This window comes from Arvicola amphibius, chromosome 14, assembly GCF_903992535.2.
Source record: "Arvicola amphibius chromosome 14, mArvAmp1.2, whole genome shotgun sequence".
Lineage (NCBI taxonomy): Eukaryota > Metazoa > Chordata > Mammalia > Rodentia > Cricetidae > Arvicola > Arvicola amphibius.
The window spans coordinates 1,809,074-1,829,353 of NC_052060.1; the positions used below are offsets into that span (position 1 = coordinate 1,809,074).

Below are 20,280 nucleotides of genomic sequence, written 5' to 3' on the forward strand. Positions count from 1 at the left end.
AGCATTTAGTGAAAAGAATGGCAGGTAGTATGTAGCCTGGTGTGGTAATCTCGGGATTGTACACCCTGGTCTTTTGTTGTCTCTTGGTACCCTGTGTAGGTGCTCTTTTCTCAGTTAATCATCCGGCAGAGCGATTAGCTGACGCAGCTGCTGTTGTTGCTGCTGCTATCTGCTATTAGTAAGTTTCTAAGTTCGGGTATTAGTGTACCTGGTATGACCTGTATTAGAATCCAAAAATTCCTCTTATTAGGTTATATTTGGGGCTCATGTCATGAAGGCAATCTTAGCAGCCCTTAGTTTTGTGACTCTAATCTCAAGAAAATTCAGGTTGTCCAGTTGCCCCTCAGAGAAAAGCAAGTCTGCCTTGCTGCTTCTTCTGTGTCCTTTGTCAGCCTCAGGTCAGGGAGGGCCTCTGAAAGCTAACTCTTAGAACTGTGACCATGACTCTTTCTCCTGTGCCCTTGCATGTTCTGGAGGCCCCAGGAAAGGATGTTGACTATTAGAAGTCTTGTATGTAGGTGCGAGAAGCTCTCCAGCATGTCCCTGGCAAGTATGAAGATTTCCTTCAGGTCATCTATGAATTTGAGTCAAGTACCCAGAGGCAGACTGCTGTGGATCTGTACAAAAGCTTGCAAACCCTGCTCCAAGACTGGCCTCAGCTCTTGAAGGACTTTGCTGCTTTCCTGCTTCCGGAACAAGCCCTGTCCTGTGGACTAGTAAGTAGAGACGCAAAGCCCGCACAGCAGACTCTAGGTCAGAGGCAGCCGGGGCTTGAGCACAGCCGCGTCAGATAGTTCCAGCCTTGTGATTCCTTCAGGTCACCCTTTCCCCATTTCACCAATCTTCTCGGGTCTTTCTCTTTCCAGCTCTGTCCTCCCGTCTGTTTACAAAGTGTTTTCTGGAAGTCATATTCTTCCCTCTCTCCTCACTGAGAAAAGTATCTTTTTGGATTTTGCCCCCTTTTTTTAAGACAGAGTCTCTGTGTAGCCTTGGCTGTCCTGGAACGCACAGTGTAGACCAGGTTAGCCTTGACCTCTCCAGTGCTGGCATTAAAAGGTGTGCACCACTATGTCCCAGCTCTTTCTTTACTAAATATTTGTTGAGTGTCAGGCAAACACATAGATACTATGAATGTAGTAGTTAAAAAAATTAAGATTTCTGCATTCTAAGAGGTTTAATTTTCATGAATAAAGTCTATGATATATGTAGATTATAAAAATAGTCACATATGTAATACATAGTCCTTTATGGTGATACTTCATAGAACACTAGAGTAGAAAAGACAGCACACAGGAAACTGAGGCAGAAGGATTGCTGCTGCTTCATGGCCAGCCTAGGATTCATATTTTTTCAATATCCTGGGGGACATAATGAATTCCTGCCCTAAAAAAAAAAAATAACAATTAATTAAAGCAAAAATTTGAAGCCTAAGAGTTGAAATGGGAGGAACGGCAAATTGGGCATGGTCACTCCTACTTGTTCTTGTACTTGAAAGGCAGAGACAGGAGGGGACAGACAGAGACCGGAGGGAGGGAGAAGGAGAAGGAGTCACTCGTTCTAGACTTCCTGTTCCAATGGGTAGCAATAGGAGTGAAGGGGGGAAGTATCACGGCATTCGGATAGATTTGTGAGCATTTGATGGTTAATTGTGAATAAACTGTCCACCTTCATTCTGGCATCATTGTGATGATTGAATGAATGCACATGCAAAATAATTTTCAGGGCTAGACAGATGTCTCTGAGGTTGAGAGCACTGGCTGCTCTTCTAGAGGTCCTGAGTTCAATTCCCAGTAACAACATGGTGGCTCACAACCATCTATAATGAGATTTGGTGCCCTCTTCTGGCGTCCGAGCATACATGCAGGATGAATACTGTATACTTTATAAATAGAGATTTATTTTAAAAAAATTTGTAAACTCTGAAGTTCCACTGAGTTTGAGTATTTGATTTTATTATTTGTAAAATAAATACAAAACAACTTGAGATATAGTTATCTCCTTTACTTATTTGTTGAGACAATTCTCATTGTGTACCCCACGCTGACCTTGATCTTAGAATCCTCTTGTCTCTGTCTCCTACTATTATGCAAGAGATGCTTATCTGTTGAGTCACTCATTCGCATCTTAATTTCACAGGTTGGTAATTCTTAGGATCCCACAATTGGCTGTTAAGATTTTAAATACTTTTTTTTGGGGGGGGGGAGGAGGGCTGTCCTTGAACTAGCTCTTGTAGACCAGCCTGGCCTCGAACTCACAGAGATCCGCCTGCCTCTGCCTCCCGAGTGCTGGGATTAAAGTAGTGCGCCACCACCGCCTGGCCAAGATTTTAAATAGAGTTCAGTCATAACCTGAGCCTCTGGCCCGTTGTTTAGTTCTTCTCAGGGCCTTCAGGTTCCGACCCAGCTGCGTACTGATTCCTTTCTCGTTTTCCTTCCGCTTGATAGTTTGAGGAGCAGCAGGCTTTTGAGAAGAGTCGTAGATTCCTTCGGCAGCTGGAGATCTGCTTTGCAGAGAACCCCTCCCAGCACCAGAAGATTATCAAGGTCCTGCAAGGCTGTGCAGATTGCCTTCCTCAGGACACCACTGAGGTACTCCATCTGCTTATTTATTCATATGTATGAGTGTTTTATGTACATGTATACGTGTGTACCACATGCCGGCCTGGTGCCTTACAGAGGTTAGAAGAGGACATTGGATTGTTTGGAAGTTGAGTTACAGATGGTTGTGAACTACCATCTTGTCCTGGGAACCTAGCCTGGGTCCTTTGCAAGAGCAGTAGGTCCTCTTAACTGCTGAGCCCTCTCTAGCCCCCTTGTCCTGCTTCCTTTTCATCGTCGATTCTCTCTCTGCCTAATGTATTCTGTGTCTTTTCCCTCTGGCACATCATAAACTCAGGCAGAAAGCATGTTTCCCACTCCGCTCCAGTCTGAAGCCCAGGGACATGGAAGAATGGCTCCTGGACTCCAGGGCCTGATTGGCCCTCACCAGCTCTGGAGCCGTCAGTGCACTGGGAGGGGTTTGGAAGAAAGTGGGTGGGTGAGGACAGCTTTGGCCTCCTCATTTGTTTCTTCAAGAGAACAATAAGGCAGGAATGGAAAGTACTGTCATTGGGAATTGCATTTATGATCAGTATACTTCCTCCCCACCCAACTCCCACCCCTGTAGCAAGCAAGCAGGGTAATGCTTTAGAATTTTTAGCTATCAAAGTAGTGGCACACACCTTTAATCTCAGCGTGCAGGAGGCAGAAGCAGGTGGATCTCTGTGAGTCCCAGCCCAGCCTGGTCTACAAAGAAAATTCCAGGAGTCTCGAAAAAATTAGAATGGGCCAAGGAGATGGCTTAGGTGATAAAGTTTTTTGCTGCCTAACCTGTCTGATGCCTTTATTCTTTATGAATAAAAATTGGGAGTCCGATATTGGGGTAATAACCTGAATGTCCAGAGAAGCAACCAGTTACCTCCTGTATCTCCCTCGTTCCTCCATTCAGAAAGGCCTAGACCCTCTCTAAGCCTTGCCCTTTACTTCCCACCATCTGTCCTCAGTCCTGCAAAACATCAAAGATTAATTTTGGTCAGTTACTAGCTAGTTCTGCCCTCTGATTCAAAACAAACTTTATTGTCAGTCTCGGGAATATCAGAATGCTGTCACGATATCACAAAACCCCTGACAATACATTCAATCCCTGGGGCTCCTGTGACTGACTATCTTTCCTAGGTATGTGCTGGCCTCTGTGCATGTACTGCTCAGCCATAGGATCTGAGTTTGATTCCCACAGGTGTGCTGTACATGTGTACATCCACACACAGACACACACACCAAACAAATAACAAATAAATCCTTGTAATCTAAAAATAAGAGACTTTTAAAAAAGCTTTGCTGCCTATAGAAGGCAGACTGTGGGTACATTTGGGATTGGTTTGACTGCAGTCTCGGAAGACTCTCCAGATGTCTTAGCTTTCCCAATTTTCCTCAGCTTAAGACACAGATGTGGCAGCTCCTCAAAGGCCATGACCACCTACAGGATGAGTTCTCCATCTTTTTTGATCATCTGCGCCCAGCAGCTAGTCGGATGGGTGACTTTGAAGAGATCAACTGGACTGAAGAGAAAGAGTATGAGGTACAGGCCCTGAGGTTGTCGAGGGGAAGGCTGTCTGCGGGAGGGTTTGGCCAGTCTGCCTAGTACCATCAATTCTTGTTTAGTTTGATGGCTTTGAAGAAGTGATCCTCCCTGATGTAGAAGAGGAAGAGGAACCTGCTAAGGTGTCCACAGCCTCAAAGAGCAAGAGGAGAAAGGAGATTGGGGTCCAGAATCATGATAAGGTATACATGGTTTTGGGAAATATCTGCTTTTCATTAATTAAGCTTTGGATTAAACTCTGCATATATCCATGTTATATATAGGATAGCTCACAGTATTAAGGTTGGAGATGCTCACGGGGAACAACCCAAAGGTGAGGCTGCTGTGGAGAACCTATGAGACTTCATTAGAAGGAATCATAGCCCTGCATGATGATACTTATAATTTCAACACTTAAGAGTCCGAGGCAGGGGTATTGCTGCAAGTTCAAAGCTAGCCTGGGCTAGCTATATGGTAAAACCCTATCTCAGAAAAGGGAACAAAACAAAACAGATTGTAGTTCATGCTTTTCTCCCTAGTGCTACCCTTTTTCTTACCTTTGGGTTTTAATTTTTCAGTTTTGTCCATGGAAGGAAATAGAACTCTTTAATGATAAACGTAGCAGTTGTGTTACTATGTGGCAGCATGTAGATTATTAATTAGCTCGTGTAACTTTCATAGTAATCCTGAGGAAAGTTTTATTTATACAACTAAAAAGCCAAGAGAAGCTGATGCCAGAGTGACTTTGTCAGGTGTCTGTGCTGGGACACTGACATAGGTGGCTTAGTTTCAGCTCTGGAGTCTGCTCATGCTCAGTACCAGAAAGAGCCTGATGACTAGAGAGGGTTTGGTCACCAGACCCATATGGTCAGGCTGTTCTCTGACCTCCATACATGTGGTATGACAAGCCTTTATCGACATATAATATAGTTAAAAAAAATAGATGTATTAGTTTTAGAGAAAAATGTGTGTTTAGGAATCTATCTGTGGAGTTCAGGTGCCCAGAGATCTGAAGGAGGTGTATGATCTCCTGGAACTGGTGTAAAGGGTGGTTTATGCGCCTCCTGAATTCAATTCCTATGCAAGAGCAATACATAATTGCCCTTACTATTGAACCACCTCTTCAGCCTACAAATTAGTCTAATTTTAAAGATGATGATGATTGGGCTGGTCCCGGCAACCACATGGTGGCTCACAACCATCTGTAATTAGGTCTGGTGCCCTCTTCTGGCCTGCAGGAATACATGCAGACAGAATATTGTATACATAATAAATAAATATTTTAAAAAAAGATGATGATTATATGAAATAGAGACCAAGGTTGACCTCAGTGTCCTGCTAGGATTAAGGCATGGGCCATTTTTTTTTTTTAAGTTTAAAAATTTACATTTACATACTTTGTGGGAGAGAGTGGGGGACTACACATGTGCCACTGAACATTTGTGAAGGTCAGGACATTTGGATACCAGGGATTAAATTCAGGTCCTCATGCCTTTAGCCACTGAGTCATCTCACTTGCCTAAAGAGGCGGTCTTTTTGTCGTTCTTTGTTTTTGTTTTTCTCAGACAGGGTTTCTCTTTGTAGCTCTCGCTGTTCTAAAACTCACTCTATCCACCAGGCTGGCCTCAAACTCAGGGATGCACCTGCCTCTGCCTCCCAAGTGCTGGGATCAGAAGTGTGTCTTGGCTTTATTAAGTGAAGAGTCACTATACAAAGGGAGACAGAAAGTCAGTAATCTGGATCTTACTTTGGAGATCTCCAGTGCATTTTTCTCAAAGTCTGAGTTATGTCTGACCGAGGCTTGTGGGCTGCTAAGATGCTGCTTTCTTTGGATCACTGTGGGTTCTTTGAGGATTCACAACAGGCTGAAATCAAGATTGGGTCAGTGACCTCAAGGGTGATTAGGTGGTACATTAGAAAAAGAGTGGGAGGGACCTTCATCACTAAGGCTGCTCAACGCAGCTCTGTTTCTTGGTTCTGAAAATACTTGGCAGCTAATCAAGCTGGGGTTCTTGTAGGAGACTGACTGGCCTGAAGTGGCCAAGGACGGCTCCTGTTCCTGCCATGAGGGAGGTCCTGACTCTAAGCTGAAGAAGAGCAAGAGGAGAAATTGTCATTGCAGCAGCAAGGTAAGGCAGGTGCTTGGTGTGCTGGCACTGCCTAGGCCAGACCTTGCAGATGCTCGTTTCTTGTCTTCGTACTCACCATGTAGATGAGGCTGGCCTCAAACTCAAAGACATATAGCCTGGCTATATTCTGCCTTGTTATAGGCCAAAGCAACTTTATTCATTAACCAATAAGAGTAACACATATACAGGACATCCCACATCATCAAGTTATTTGGGCTAATGGCTTAGCAGAGTAAAGCCAGGTGGGAAATCAGAACAGAGATTGAGAGAATGAGTAGGCAGAGTCAAAGAGGTGCCATGTAACTGCTGAAGGAGACAGACACCGGAACTTTACCTGGTAAGCCACAGCCTCGTGGCAATACATAAAATAATGAGATGGGGGCTGGAGAGATGGCTCAGCAGTTAAGAGCACTGACTGCTCTTCTCAAGGACCCGGGTTCAATTTCCAGCACCCACATGGCAGCTCACAACTGTCTGAAAATCTAGTTCCAGGGGATCTGACACTTTCACACCAATGCACATAAAATAAAGTTAAATAAATTATAAAAAATTAAAAAAAAATAATAGAGATGGGTTAATTTAAGATGTATGTGCTAGCTAGGAATTTATGCATAAACCATCGGTCAAGCAGTGTTGGAATATAGTTTCTGTGTGATTATTCGGGTCTGGGCTGCCGGGAAATGGACAACCAGTCTTATTAACTCTTATATCTTACATCTTAACCCCTAATTTTTGTTTGCGTTATCCACGTGGCTTGTACCTTTATCAGCAAGGCATTCTCATCCTGCTTCCTCCTCTGTGTCTGGGTGACAGCTGCAGACTGACTCCTCTTTCGAGAACTCTCCTGCCTGGCTACTGGCCAATCAGCATTTGTTAAAAGACAAGTGACAAGTCTTTACAAAGTGTGAGACCATTGTCCCACAGCACTACAGTTACATTTTGCAAGTTTTTAAAGAGAGTCTTTGATTTGAATATGGTGGTCCAACCTTGTAATCATAGCACTTTATAGACATAGACAAAAAAAAGAGTGGCTGGAGAGACTGCTCAGCATTTGAGAACCTGTGAGCAAAACAGAGTGAGTTGCTGTCAGAGCAGATGCAGTCCTCGTGAGTAAAGGTCAGAACATTGTTAACTCAGAGAGTCACCCTTGCAGGTTTGTGACAGCAAATCTTACAAGAGCAAGGAGCCCCTGGAGTTGGTGGGTAGTAGCTCCCTCCAAGAGGCAAGTTCTATGCCTGCAACTAAGGAAGGAGGACAAGGCAAGGACATGTTGGAAGAGGAAGCCCTGGAGGAGCAGGAGAATGCTGATGTGACCCAGATTAGGACTGGCAGGACCACCAGAAAGGGAGAGACACCCACTCCAGGTAAGTAACCTGACTCCAAGCTATGCCTCTCCCTCCTTTTCCACACTGCAGGAAACTGGATGAGCCTAGCTCAAACACCTTTCCAGGGATGCATGGACACTTTGTCATGAAGACCACGGAGATCCCGTTTCCCTTCCTTCTCACGTAGTTAAAAGAGTTTGTTAAAATGCCAGGCAGTGGTGGCACACACTTTTAATCCCTGCACTTGAGATGCAGGGGCAGGCACGTCTTTATTTCAGGCCAGCTTGGTCTACAGAATGAGTTCCAAGACAGCCAGGGCTAAATTGTCTTCTCCTCCTAAGAACCGTGCCCTCCTCTGCTGCGGGACTTCATTACTTCCCCCAGTCTTTCCAGTAGCTCCCCAGTGGCTGTGGTTTTTGGTGTATCCGCTGATCCCCATGTTCCTCCTAAGCAGGGTCGACAGTCGGGAGTGCCGTGCTGTGCTCTGCAGAAGTGACTCTCGTGGAGCGACCCTTGGAGGGCTCAACCCTCTGCTCATCAGAGACTCCCAGGCTTCCTCCTCAGACTGGAGTTGAACTCTCCTCTGTTAGGAGAGACCAGGCTGGGCCTGAAGTTGTCTCCTGCCTTGGTACATCTACCATACTTCCCCAAGAGGGTGAGGACATGAAGGCTTCTGCTAATTCAGAGACTATTGTGCCGCTCCCAGATGCATCAGAAACTGAGAAACTGCCAAGCACTGTGGAGATCCCTGCTTCCCTCCCGAGTCCTGTTTCCTCAAGGACCAGAGACACAGGGAGAAGACACGTATATGGGAAAGTCTGTACTCAGAGCTGGCTACTTGAGAGCCCAGTGGAGGCAAAGACAGCCCATATGGTGGCTCCTATCTGTGGAACTTCATCAGGAGTTGGTGCCTCAGAGATCATTCCCAAAGCTGCCAGAGGGGTCATAGCTGAAGACAGCGGAACACAAGGCAAAGGTCCAGAGGGGGGTCTGCCAAAAGCCTCAGAAGCTACTGTCTGTGCCAACAACAGCAAGGTCAGCTCCACTGGGGAGAAGGTGGTATTGTGGACAAGGTAGGTAAAGACAAGCTGTGTTTGCAGAGTGTAACACAGGTCCAAAGCGACCCTCAGGCCTAACTGTGCTGCCTGGCCTACAGGGAGGCTGACCGGGTGATTCTCACCATGTGCCAGGAGCAGGGCGCGCAGCCGCATACCTTCAGCAGCATCTCTCGGCAACTGGGGAACAAGACCCCCGTCGAGGTGAGGCGGGCGGGGCGAAGGGTGATGGGGGAGAAAGGTGGGGGGGGGGAACAATGGGGCTTACAGTCATAAGGAAATTTTAAGGCAATAACTGGTTCTTTTAAAGCTTGGCCTGAAGAAAGGCTTGACCTGTCAGGGTAGTGGGTTTCTGTTTTCAAGAAGTCCCTGGCTGCCCTTGAAAAATGTAGATTAGGTTGGCCTTGAACTCGGGAATCCTCCTGATTGCTGGAATTAAAGGTGTGTATCACCGAGTCTTGTTGTTCTGTTTGTGGCATTCACCTGTTTCTACAGAAGACACAACCTTTGGTCTTGCTCTGTATAGTAAGTGGGTGCCAAGTTCATTGTAAGCAGACTGGAACCGTGAGCCCAACCCTTTTCCTTTGCCAGGTTTCCCATCGTTTCCGAGAACTTGTGCAACTCTTCCACACAGCCTGTGAGGCCAGCTCTGAGGATGAGGATGATGCCACCAGCACCAGCAATGCAGACCAGCTCTCTGACCGTGGGGACCTGCTGTCTGAAGAAGAGCTGGATGAATGAAACCCTGGGAAGGTATGGGTTTCATCTGCCAAGACCAACCCAACAGCCCTCTGTACAAGGGTGGTTGTACTTGACTCAGAGACCTTGAACCTTGACAGAGCCAGCTGGGGAGACGGCTCTGCGGCCTGTGTCTCTCAGGGACTGCAGTGAAGACCTTACAAACACATTCTGTAAACAGCATTGGTGGAGAACGGGGCTTGGCTCTTTTGTGAACTTGCTCTTTTTAAATGTACAAATGCATATGTCTTGCAGCAATCCCAACACACTGACTGGGCTCCTGCACCCGGCAGCTTTTATTACAAATCATCTCCCCAATCCCCTTCCCTGGAACGTCAGTCTGCAAGGCTGTTGCCCTCCTGGTAACACTGGGCCAGGCTGTGTAAGTCCTGCAGCAGCTCCTCCATGTCGTCCCGCTCCACCCCAGCGTCCATGAAGCTAGCCCAGCGCCGCAGGTCGAGTCTGGCAAGCTCCTCAGCCAAGTCTCCCAGGGTGTGATACAAGGATGAAGATGAGCGCAAGGCTCCAAACACAGGGATGCTCTGCACTGCTGGAGAGGGAGAGAAAAGGGTTGACCTGGAGGTGACCTGGAGTCTACTCTGGGCTTGGGAGATTGTAAAGGCAGCAGTGAAGGCTGTGGTCGGGTGGAAGAACGCTCAGCTGTGAACTTTTTTCTGTTTAGCACTTTTCATTCAGAGACAAAGAGTAAAACTGCTCAAGTGTTAGCGTCTCCCTATCTTACCTGCGCCCTTGGGGGGGCCATCCAGGGCCAGCCCCTTGTGAATGAAGCTGGAGAAGAGGTGTGGGTAAGGAGGGGCCACTCTGCAGGGCGTCAGCAGCAGATGAGAGGAGCTGCAGGCAGAGAGTGGTGGCTCAGAGAGCAGAGTGGCAGAGGCCGCCGGCCGCCCGGGGAGAGGGCAAGTGCCCAACTGACCTTAAGACTCTAGGGTGCTGCTGTTGTAAGTAGAGGGCCAAGACTTCTTCTCCAGAGGCACACGCATGGAGAGCCGAAGGCAAGGGTGTCCCTGGCTTGAGCTTACTGCCAGAACAAAGGCAAAGCCACACGTGTACTCCGGCTGTCTGAATGGGAGCTAAGAACCCTTACATCCTTGGACCAGCAGCTGGGGCGGTCCAGAGCTTGTACTAATGTGAGGCGGTGATGGCGGTCGGAACAAAGACCTGAGCAGGTCTCACAGGGCCTCTAATAACCCGGTCTTTACCTGGTGTGACTCGTTCTGTCTATACCCCTGAGCACCACTGACTGGGCAAAGCATCGACTTCCAGTAGAATCCCCACAAGCAGAGAGTGGGGTCCACGGGGTGGTTCCTCCAAGCTGTCCCAGGATGTCAGGAAGGGCCTGGCCCAGATCCAGCGGGAAGGGGATGATTGCTTCCGCTGTCACCACCTACAGACCAGGAGGTGTCAGGTCACAGAGCCGGTCCTGGGCTCTGGCCAGGCCCTCAGAAAGCTTCTTACCTTTTTCCCAGAGAAACTTAGCAGATCAGCCAAATGAGCCATGGGAACCATGGAGGAACGCAGGCGGAAGGGAGCTGTGACTGTGTCCAGGGCTGTAGCAAGAATGGCGCTACAGTGGAAGGGCAGCGTGGCCTGTCAAGTGGGACAGGAGGGGACACTGGGTCTCTCGGGTGTAGGAAACCACCAAGGGCAGAGATCTAGGGAATGAAGGCCGGATAGACATGCTAAGAGGTCAGGTTTAAGGTGGGAACCCAACTTGGTGTAAAAATGATTCCTGAGTATGTGTTGGGTGCTGGGTTCAATCCCTAGCACCACACACACATGGCAGGGGGTGGGGAGAGAGAAGAAGCAGAGCCGCAGTAAACAGAGGCTGAGATAAACTGAGCTTTGAGCCTTACGTCATAGTGTAGGTAAGGGAAGTTGACAGGTGGCTTGGGTCGCAGGCCCAGGTGCCCTCCCAGGGATAACGGACAGACAAAAGAGCTGTACCCAGTCAGGTGCACCAGACCAAATGCCGTGTTTAGGAGGCGATAGATATTTTTCTGGGGCTCCTGGTAAAAGAAATGAGAGTGGGTTCTCCACATAACTTCCTCAGTGGGGTCCTCTCCTTCCCACCAACTCTGCTGCTTTTCTTCCAGCTTCCACTCACCCCAAGACTGTGGGGAGCAGGGAGCAGACCCCACGTTATTACTCCTCGTCCCGAATACTCGTCTTGTAGTAGCTCTGCAGTCTTAGCGCCTACTCCAGAGAAGCCGTCATGCAGGTCGCACAGGATCTGGAAGCCCTGCAGAGAGAAGGTCCACAGAATGCAGACTGGAGCGTGAGGCGAGCGTCTCCCCCACATCTGCACTGTCACATAGCTACCTGCAGGTAGTCACACTCTTCCACATAGAAATGTAGTCTGTCCTCCAGCTCCTCCAGGTACCTGGGTTCCTTCAGGACACCCTCGCCTTGTCCAAAAGCCTCCAGGCGACCTGTTTCACTACCAGAAATCACCGTGATAAAACCCCAGTCCTATCCTCAACTCCCCAGTCTGCTGTTTTGGAGGAGAGCAGGTGAGATGGAGCCCCCATACCCATCATGGTTGTACTTCTGAATCACACAGATGCTCCGCGGATGGAGATGCACTCTGAGGAAGTCTGACCAGACTCTGATGCTGTTCTCTGTGGGATAAATGGGTTTGGATTTGTACCAGGGATGACTGGTAGGCAGCCTGAAGAAAGAGCAGATGAGCGGCACCTTCCCCAGAGTCCCTGCTCTGTTCCATCTCCATCAGGGACATGTCACCTTTGCCATTTTGCATAGGTCTGGTCCTCCAGACACCATCAGTATTCAGTACTCCCTGGGAGGGGTGAGAAAAATGATATTTAGTTCTAGGAAGTTCTCCTCCACCGTGTTTTCTTATGTGTATATGTGTGTGCCCCTGTGGATTTGATGTGCACCACTTGCCGAAAGCCAGAAAATGGCGTGAGGTCCCCAGGAACTGGTTCCAGGTTGTTTTGAGATGCCTGAAGGGGGCACTGGGAACTCAGCTTTGAAAGAGAGGCGGGGATTCTTAGCCTCTAAACCAGATTATAGGTTCCTGCCCATTTAGAGCCAAAGGTGCTTTTTCCAAAATCGAATGTTTCTAAGGTATTTATAGTGGCTAGATGCCTCCTTTTCTGCCTTCTTTGCCTGTGGTAGGTTTCAAAGTTTAGGGCAGAGACCGCATCACCTCTGCACTCAGAAGGTCCTGGAGGTTAGGGTTCTTTGGGTACTCTTCTTCTCTGTGTGTGGTGAGCTTCCCTTGCCTGAAAAAGAGTGGAGATAAGTGGAAAAAAGTCCATTTGATGATCTCTCCAGCCTTTTATGCACGTGCGCTGGCCCTTCCCCCCTCCTACATCAGACACACACCATGCTACCGCAGCCTCCAGCTGCCGGTCCTTGTAGAGGCCACCTTCTTCCTTTAGTGAATTCAGACTGCCTGCACAGAGATGAAAGACAAGGTCAAAGCCTAGAGCATCATCTCCCCCAGACAACCTGATCACCTGCCAGGTGATGTGTGGTAGCACTTGGCAAAACTTTTTGTTTGGCTTTTGAGATGCGGTCTCCTTATGTATCCCTATCAACTATGTAAACCAGGTTGGCCTTGTGCGCAGAGATCTACCTGCCTCCGCCGGGATTAAAGGCGTGCCCAACCGCGCCAAGCACTGCACTTGGCTTTTTAAAGCATACTTGGATATACGCTAGATGGATGGGGAATCTGGACTCCATCCTTCTGCTGGTAGCCGTGGCTCTGCCCATTCCAGAGCTGAATAGTCTGGTCTTCAGGTGTCTGTCCTGTGCGGGTTCTAAAGTGAACCCCTGCTAGGGCCTCACAAGAAAAACGGGAAAACTTGGCTGAGCTCCGCCACTGCCTCACCTTTCAGATCCATGAGGATGAGTCGCGGCGTATAGGTTTCCTGGCCATGCAGCGTCCGGCCGGCTCGGTACAGGACGTCGGGGCACAGCTCGCCCGGTGACGAGTCGCCTTCGGTCCTAGGTCCCAGCGCAGCATCCTGCAGAGTGCAGAGGGCTGAGTGGCGTGAGGAGGGGCATGGCCATGTACCTTCCGTAGGGAGCGCCGGGCCGCCACGCATAGCCTGACCTGCTGGTTCCACCAGTGTGCCCCGACGAAACCCGCGAAGTGTCCCAACTGCAGCGTGATTACCTCGCGGGCCCCGCCCGCCATACCGCCGCTGCTGCTCGCCGCTCCACTGCCGCCCGGGGGGCGGGCCCCGCGCCCTATTGGCTCTTGAACGCGTGCTTTCCCGTTGGCTACACGTTGGCTCCGGCGTACGGCTCGCGCCCCGCCTCTTCCTCTCCTGGGTGACCGGAAGCTGGCGCGTCCTCGCTGGCCCCACGCCATTCCATCTCAGCCGTCAGGGCTCATATTCTGGCCAAGGTCATGGAAGGTTCTCCCACTTGTTTCTGTCAGTCTTCTCGCAGATGCCTTCCTCTCCTAAGTAGTAATTCTCGAGAGAGAAAAAAGAAAAACTTGACGAGGAACTCGATGCTCCACTGACTCCTCCCAGGCCAAGGTCCCAGCCTGGCTAAAACAGTGAACTGGGCAATGGGTCATCTGTCTGCTTCTGTTACGTTACGGAAAAGGTTTTAGTCCCCTTCTACGTGTACATATAGTTCATTTGCACTTCTGTGCTATTTATTTATTTATTTATTTCCTTCCTTATTATTTAGGTTTTTTCGAGGCAGGGTTTCTCTATAGCTTTGGAGCTGTTCTGGATCTCGCTTGTAGACCAGGCTGGCCTCAAACTCACAAGAGTTCTGCCTCGCAAGTGCTGCGATTAAAGGCGTGCGCCACCCCCCACCCTGAGTCTTTACTTTCTTTTTAATTTGAGTCATTATTTGTACAGCTTTTAGAGACCGGCTCACTGTTAGCCCAGCCTGGCTTCCTGGAAAAGGCTTGTGCTTTTTTTGTATATCCAGTGGACAAAGGATTTCCAAACCACATGTGATGGCACAACCCTCTTATCCTGTTCTTGGAGGAGGGAGACCAGCTCAATCCTTAACTCTGTAGCAAGTTGAAGGCCCACTTGGGCTACCTGACAGCATGTCTAAGGTCCAAAACAGATTGCTATTCCCGAATGTCTTGCTTATATGTGGGAGGGGTGCAAGTGTTTGGTATTTATAGGAGTACACTATTTAGGACATAAATTTATTGCTAGTAAAATGTACAGACAATACCTCCTACTGAACAACATTTAGCCTTTATTCTTTGGTGCCTTGGGATGATCAGCTTCTAATATTTACTTGTGTGGGCTGTGTGCATATCAGAGAACAAGTTGAGGGGATTGGTTCTGTACTGCCATGTGGGTCCTCCCCCAGGTTCAAGCTCTTCTTGAGGCTTGGCAGCAAGCACCTCTTATATTGAGCTCTCTGCCTGGGCCCATTCCTTTATTCATATTTACATTTTTATTTGGAGGCTTGTTGTGGGAATGTCTACTCCTCCATTCTTGTACATGTAAGAAATGTTGAATGACCATTTTTTCTTTCAAACTCAATAAAACAAATTTTGGGCTTGAGTGGTTGTATGTTTCTGTAAGACTCTGAGACCATCTCCCATACAGAGTAGACATTAGCAACAGAGGCTGTGGTGAGCTTACAGCAGCGGTGTCAGCCCCTCTGGCCCAAGCTGCTGGCTGCCTGCTTGTCATCTTGAAACTGACTGGAACCAACTTCCTTTCCCAGGCCCGGAGACACAGTACAGTCTATATAAGCTTTTGTTCTAACCAGTGAGGTGGGGAGTTCACGAAGGGAAGGAGGCTGGGGTGACACAGGTAGCCCTGACTATCCTGAACTCTGTCCCACTTGCCATGGAAGACTTAGAAGCCTCCTTTGATTTGTTGGAGCTGGAGAGATGGCTCAGTCATTAAGCGTACTCGTTGCTCCTACAGGGGACCCAGCTCGGGTTCGAGCATTCATGTGGATCAGTGTCCTCTTCTGATAGTTATTTCATGCATGTAATGTACATAATACTCATATACATCAGTACATACATCTGATGAAAATGTTGGAGCTGGAGAGATGGCTCGGGATTAACTCTTCCATCACTGGTTAACTCTTCCATCACTGGGACCAGGGCAGCTCAGAATTCTTTTTTTTAAAAATATTTATTTATTATGTATACAATATTCGGTCTGTGTGTATGCTTGAAGGCCAGAAGAGGGCACCAGACCTCATTACAGATGGTTGTGAGCCACCACTTGGTTGCTGGGAATTGAACTCGGGACCTTTGGAAGAGCAGGCAGTGCTCTTAACCGCTGAGCCATCTCTCCAGCCCAGCTAAGAATTCTTGTAACTTTCTCCAGCCCCAGGGCAACTGACAGCACAGGGTACACACAACATATACATAGTCATACAGACCTCTAAGGGCACACACTGAACATATGCATGTCATATACTAACATGGCCATATAGACCTCTGAGGGCACACACTGAACATATACATGTCATACTAATGTAGTTTTCCACTAATGTAAATTAAAAAAAACTTTAAAAAAAGCTCAGTTTTGTGCCAAATCACCATGCCAGCTATTTTTTTTCTGTGCTCTGTCCCTTCCTGCAGAATTGTGTATTAAAAACCACTTTCCCTCCTCTCTTAAATTTGATTTAGTCCCAACTATCTTAGTTCTAACTATTCCGAGTCCAAGTTGGGGGAGCAGTGAGTTTATTAAACCTCCTCACAGAGCATGAATGAGGAGTTGTTTACTAAAGGTCGGGGCATGGGTGACCCCTCAGCCTCATCCAGCCTGGGTCACCCTGTCCCGTGTGCCCCGCCCCATCTTCCTGCAGATTATACATACTCATTTCCCAGACTCAGAGGACAAGTGTAGTTATGACAGAATTACATACAAATAGCTGGGGAAAGCTGTTAGGACTTCAGATGAGGTGCCAACGACATCAGTGGGGACTCCCTAAGGACTAACAGTGGGTTTGGTGGGATGATCTCTCACAAAGCACAGGTCATTTTTATGAGTATGGAGACCAAAACCCAAAACATTTGCTGGTTTGAGCCTGGTAAGGACTCCTCTTTCCTGAACATTTTACCCCCTCCTGCCAGTTAGCTAACGGCATCCGGTTGTCACTAACGGGATCAGATGGGGAAGTTTTGCTGACATGAGCACAACCATGGCGAGGGGATGCTGAGTGTGTGTGGATCCACTGCAGCTGCCTGGCCCAATCTCTCTCGGGCCTGAGATTGGTCTCTAGAGCTATCCCGCCTCCGCTCCAGCGCTGTCCACTGCATCTTGGCTTTGCTGTATGTGTGTCTATTTCTCATTCCTGGAATGAAAATTCCATGAGAAAATTTCATATTTCTCATGCCCCAGTCAGAGCAGTCCCTAAGTAATACAAGTCAAGGCCAGAGACCCAGTCAGAACTTAGGTCAGGGACGAAAGGAGACAACCATTTTATTTATTTATTTTTATTTTTATTTTATTTTTTATTTTTTTGGTTTTTCGAGACAGGGTTTCTCTGTGGCTTTGGAGCCTGTCCTGGAACTAGCTCTTGTAGACCAGGCTGGTCTCGAACTCACAGAGATCCGCCTGCCTCTGCCTCCCGAGTGCTGGGATTAAAGGCGTGCACCACCACCGCCCGGCCGAGACAACCATTTTAATCAGTGCTTGCTAACTTGGTTTGGGTCTTAGCACACCCTTTTTGCAAAACAAATTACTTTGTTGTGCCACTTTCGCTTGTGTGTTCCTCTATGCAAGCAACACTGAGGTTATTCTTTGTTTCTAACACCGGGAGGCAACACTTCTACAACAGGGGTGGTACACACAGCTCAGCCCTGATCTTTTAATACAGCAATAATCGGTTATATGGACTTTTGTCTATTCCGGTTTCAGTCTTTAAATGCTCTATTTTTCTAAGTGTCTTAGCCGAAGAGACGGCTGAGCAGTGAGGAGCGTGAAATGCTGAAGTAGGAGCTCCAGCTTCAGGAGACCCAGTGCCTCTGGCCAGCACAGGTCCCTGGACTCAAACCCACACACATGCAAACACATATGGGAAAACATGACCTTGAAAATACTTCTTAGGTCCCCGGTGTAGTTGCTGTGGAACAATCCTTCTGTGCACTGTGAAGATTTGTCACTCCAACTGGTTTATTAAAAAATCTGAGTGCCTGGTAGCCAGGCAAGAAATATCATCAGGACAACCAAATTAGGATGCTGGGAGGAAGAAGGACAAAGTCAGGAGTCACCACAGATGCAGAGAATCAAGATGGACATGCTGTACTGAACTGAGAAAAAGTGCCAAGCCACACGGCAAAGCATAAATAAAAATATGGGTTAATTTAAATATAAGAGTTAGTTAGATAGATAGCCTGAGCTATTAGCTGAACATTTATAATGAATATAAGCCTCAGTGTGTTTACTTGGGAGCTACTGGCAGGACAGAAACATCTGCCTAAAGTATGTATTCACAGTAATACTAAAGAAAGCAATGGGCCGGACGGTGTTGGCGCACGCCTTTAATCCCAGCACTCGGGAGGCAGAGGCAGGAGGATCTCTGAATTCGAGGCCAGCCTGTTCCAAGAAAAGAGCTAGTTCCAGGACAGGCTCTAGAAACTACTGGGAAACCCTGTCTCAAAAAAAAAAAACAAAAAAAACAAAAACAAAACAAAAAACAAAGAAAGCAATGGGGAGAATTGACGGTTACTAATAAATGGAGAAATAGTAGATTCAGAGCAAGGAAGACTGTAGCGAATGTGAGCGGTACAGCTCCGGAGCTGCGACGATAGCCTGACTTACGGGGAAGCCAGGCTGAATCTAGAGCCACAAGAGGACAGCTCAGCCCTGGAAGGAAAGCTGGGCTACCTGAAGCTGGGGTGCAGTGGGGGATGGTTTCTCCTAGAGAGCTGCTACAGCTGAGCTCTGCTGTCCCCTAAGGGAACGTCCTGGCAGAGCTATCCTTCTTCTGTGGCCAGAGTTTACATTTCTGCTAAGGGGGCAGCACTGTAGAGATGTTAGGGAGATTCTTATGATGCCCTGTAACAGTAGGCTCTGCTACTTACTTTGCTCTAAATTATTTTGAGAGAGCTCTATGTCTGGGTGTAGTGACACAGGATAATCCCCATGCTCAGGAGGCTGACGTAGGTATCTGGGAAGTCAATGCTTGTCTGGGCTGCATAGTGAGACCATACCTCAAGCAAACAAACCAACAAAACCAAGCTGATTCATGCCAGAGGCCTGTCAATCAGTGCTCAATATGGAAACAGATACCTAAAGAGATTCTGTAGCTGGGCGGTGGTGGCGCACGCCTTTAATCCCAGCACTCGGGAGGCAGAGGCAGGCGGATCTCTGAGTTCGAGGCCAGCCTGGTCTACAAGAGCTAGTTCCAGGGCAGACTCTAGAAACTACAGGGAAACCCTGTCTCGAAAAACCAAAAAAAAAAAAAAAAAAAAAAAAAAAAAAAGATTCTGTAGTGTGAGGTTGTAGCCCAGTGGGCAGGTCCCCAGCAGTACTGCGCACGTACGCACACACCAGGAAATAGCTTACCCACACAACTGGCCTTCTCCCTTGTGAGAGTTGGAGTCTATGTGATGTTAGTGGATTAGTGCAGAAGACACAGAACTGCACCACAGGGTGCAGGATCTCACAGAAAACCATCCAAATATCCAAGACAGGAGGAGCTTCCTGGCTGCGAGCAGCTGCCTGCCGTGGGAAGTGCTCACGGCATTACTGTCACCACTAGATGAGGTGAAACAAGAAACGCAAATGACTAATAAGCGGGAAAACTGGAAATATACTGAATTCTCACTGGACATGGTACATATATCCTCCACACTGGTGGAGGCAGGAGAATCCTGAGTTGCCTACATAGAAAGTTCTCGCACTCTGGGCTACATGAGATTTGGTTTCAAAAACGAAACCAGTCAGTCTTTTGGGGCTAGTGAGACCGCAAAGTGTGGAATGGAATTTGCCACGTGACATGGCAGGCCTGACAATGTTGCCAAACACACATGTAGCGATCTTTTGTTTGTATCTAACAGATGAAGCTTGCTTGGAGGTCAGAGTGCAGAGCTAAGCCACTAGTTAGCCATAGAGGCCAGGCAGTGGTGGCTCACAACTTTAATCCCAGCACTAGGAGGGAAACAGGAGTCTTGTGCCTGGGTGGAGAGAGGAACATAAGGCGGGAGGAGACAGGAACAGATGTAGACTCAGGTTTCGAAAGATTTAGTTTGAGGATTCGTAAAGACAAGATCACCCCTTTGGTCTGAACATGTAGAGGTAAAAACTCTCTAGTAGTTGGCTACTCTGCTTCTCTGAGCTTTCAGCTTTAACCCTTATATCTAACTCTGGGTTTTTCCTTGTTTGTTTTTTCAAGACAGGGTTTCTCTGTGTATCTTTGACCGTCCTGGAACTCACTCTGTAGACCAGGCTGGCCTCTGCCCCCCCCGCCCCGTGCTGGAATTAAAGGCATGCACATCTGATTCTGGGGTTTTACTAATCTCAATCAGAATTCATGCTACAGCCACACACACATGGAAGGAGAGGACTGACTTCAAACAGCTGCCTCAGGCCTCCATGCATGTGCTGTGGCATTTGCACTCACAATAATAATAAAAATGTAAACTGAGTCATCTCTTTCTGTAGTTCTTTGAAGGTGTGAACATAAATATAATTCTATCTGTGTTAGTGTTAAGCATGGATGCTGTAGCAGGTGCTCAATTCTCTCAGGAACTTGTGGGAAGGGGCAAGCCACACCAAACCGTCAGAACGCTGCTGGGGCTTCAGTGACATTGTACAGGATCAAGAAGGTAGGAAAGAACAGGGAGTGAGAAGTTCCAGGAACAGTAGAAATGGGCTGTTAATCATGGTTTCCTGAACTAATTTATGTTCAGAAGACAGACAACAAGCAATTTCTGTAGAACTGAGTTTCTTCAGATGCCAACAAACACAA

The 20,280-nt window shown here is 47.9% G+C and overlaps 2 protein-coding genes across 10 annotated transcripts in view; one reads left to right on the forward strand and one right to left on the reverse strand.

Moving 5' to 3' along the window:
* Positions 1–10,088, forward strand: part of LOC119800900 (GON-4-like protein) — a 31,823-nt gene extending 21,735 nt beyond the window's left edge. For 4 of the 6 annotated variants that reach the window (XM_038311258.1, XM_042054157.1, XM_042054158.1 and 1 more), the window contains 9 exons: positions 519–716; positions 2,445–2,588; positions 3,973–4,116; positions 4,200–4,319; positions 6,135–6,245; positions 7,399–7,609; positions 8,022–8,643; positions 8,727–8,829; positions 9,217–10,088. In XM_038311258.1, the coding sequence (XP_038167186.1) occupies positions 519–716; positions 2,445–2,588; positions 3,973–4,116; positions 4,200–4,319; positions 6,135–6,245; positions 7,399–7,609; positions 8,022–8,643; positions 8,727–8,829; positions 9,217–9,366 (1,803 nt within the window). In that variant the 3' untranslated portion in view covers positions 9,367–10,088. The remainder of the gene's footprint in view (positions 1–518; positions 717–2,444; positions 2,589–3,972; positions 4,117–4,199; positions 4,320–6,134; positions 6,246–7,398; positions 7,610–8,021; positions 8,644–8,726; positions 8,830–9,216) is intronic. The other 2 variants (XM_038311254.1, XM_038311255.1) reach the window with 2 other exon arrangements.
* On the reverse strand, positions 9,637–13,616 carry Msto1 (misato mitochondrial distribution and morphology regulator 1). 4 transcript variants are annotated; one of them, XM_038311260.2, is made up of 14 exons: positions 13,466–13,616; positions 13,241–13,376; positions 12,733–12,802; positions 12,554–12,629; positions 12,127–12,181; positions 11,915–12,002; positions 11,704–11,821; positions 11,489–11,623; positions 11,238–11,390; positions 10,840–10,971; positions 10,584–10,768; positions 10,298–10,402; positions 10,106–10,215; positions 9,637–9,910 (listed from the first exon to the last, which is right to left on the reverse strand). In XM_038311260.2, exons 1-14 carry the CDS (start codon positions 13,547–13,549, stop codon positions 9,699–9,701), a joined length of 1,659 nt encoding a protein of 552 aa, XP_038167188.1. In that variant the 5' UTR covers positions 13,550–13,616; the 3' UTR covers positions 9,637–9,698. The 4 variants fall into 4 exon arrangements, with proteins under 4 accessions (XP_038167188.1, XP_038167187.1, XP_038167190.1 ...); XM_038311259.2 differs by having other exon boundaries at positions 9,637–9,913; XM_038311262.2 differs by having other exon boundaries at positions 11,915–12,052; positions 12,120–12,181.
* Positions 13,617–20,280: the final 6,664 nt, after the last annotated feature.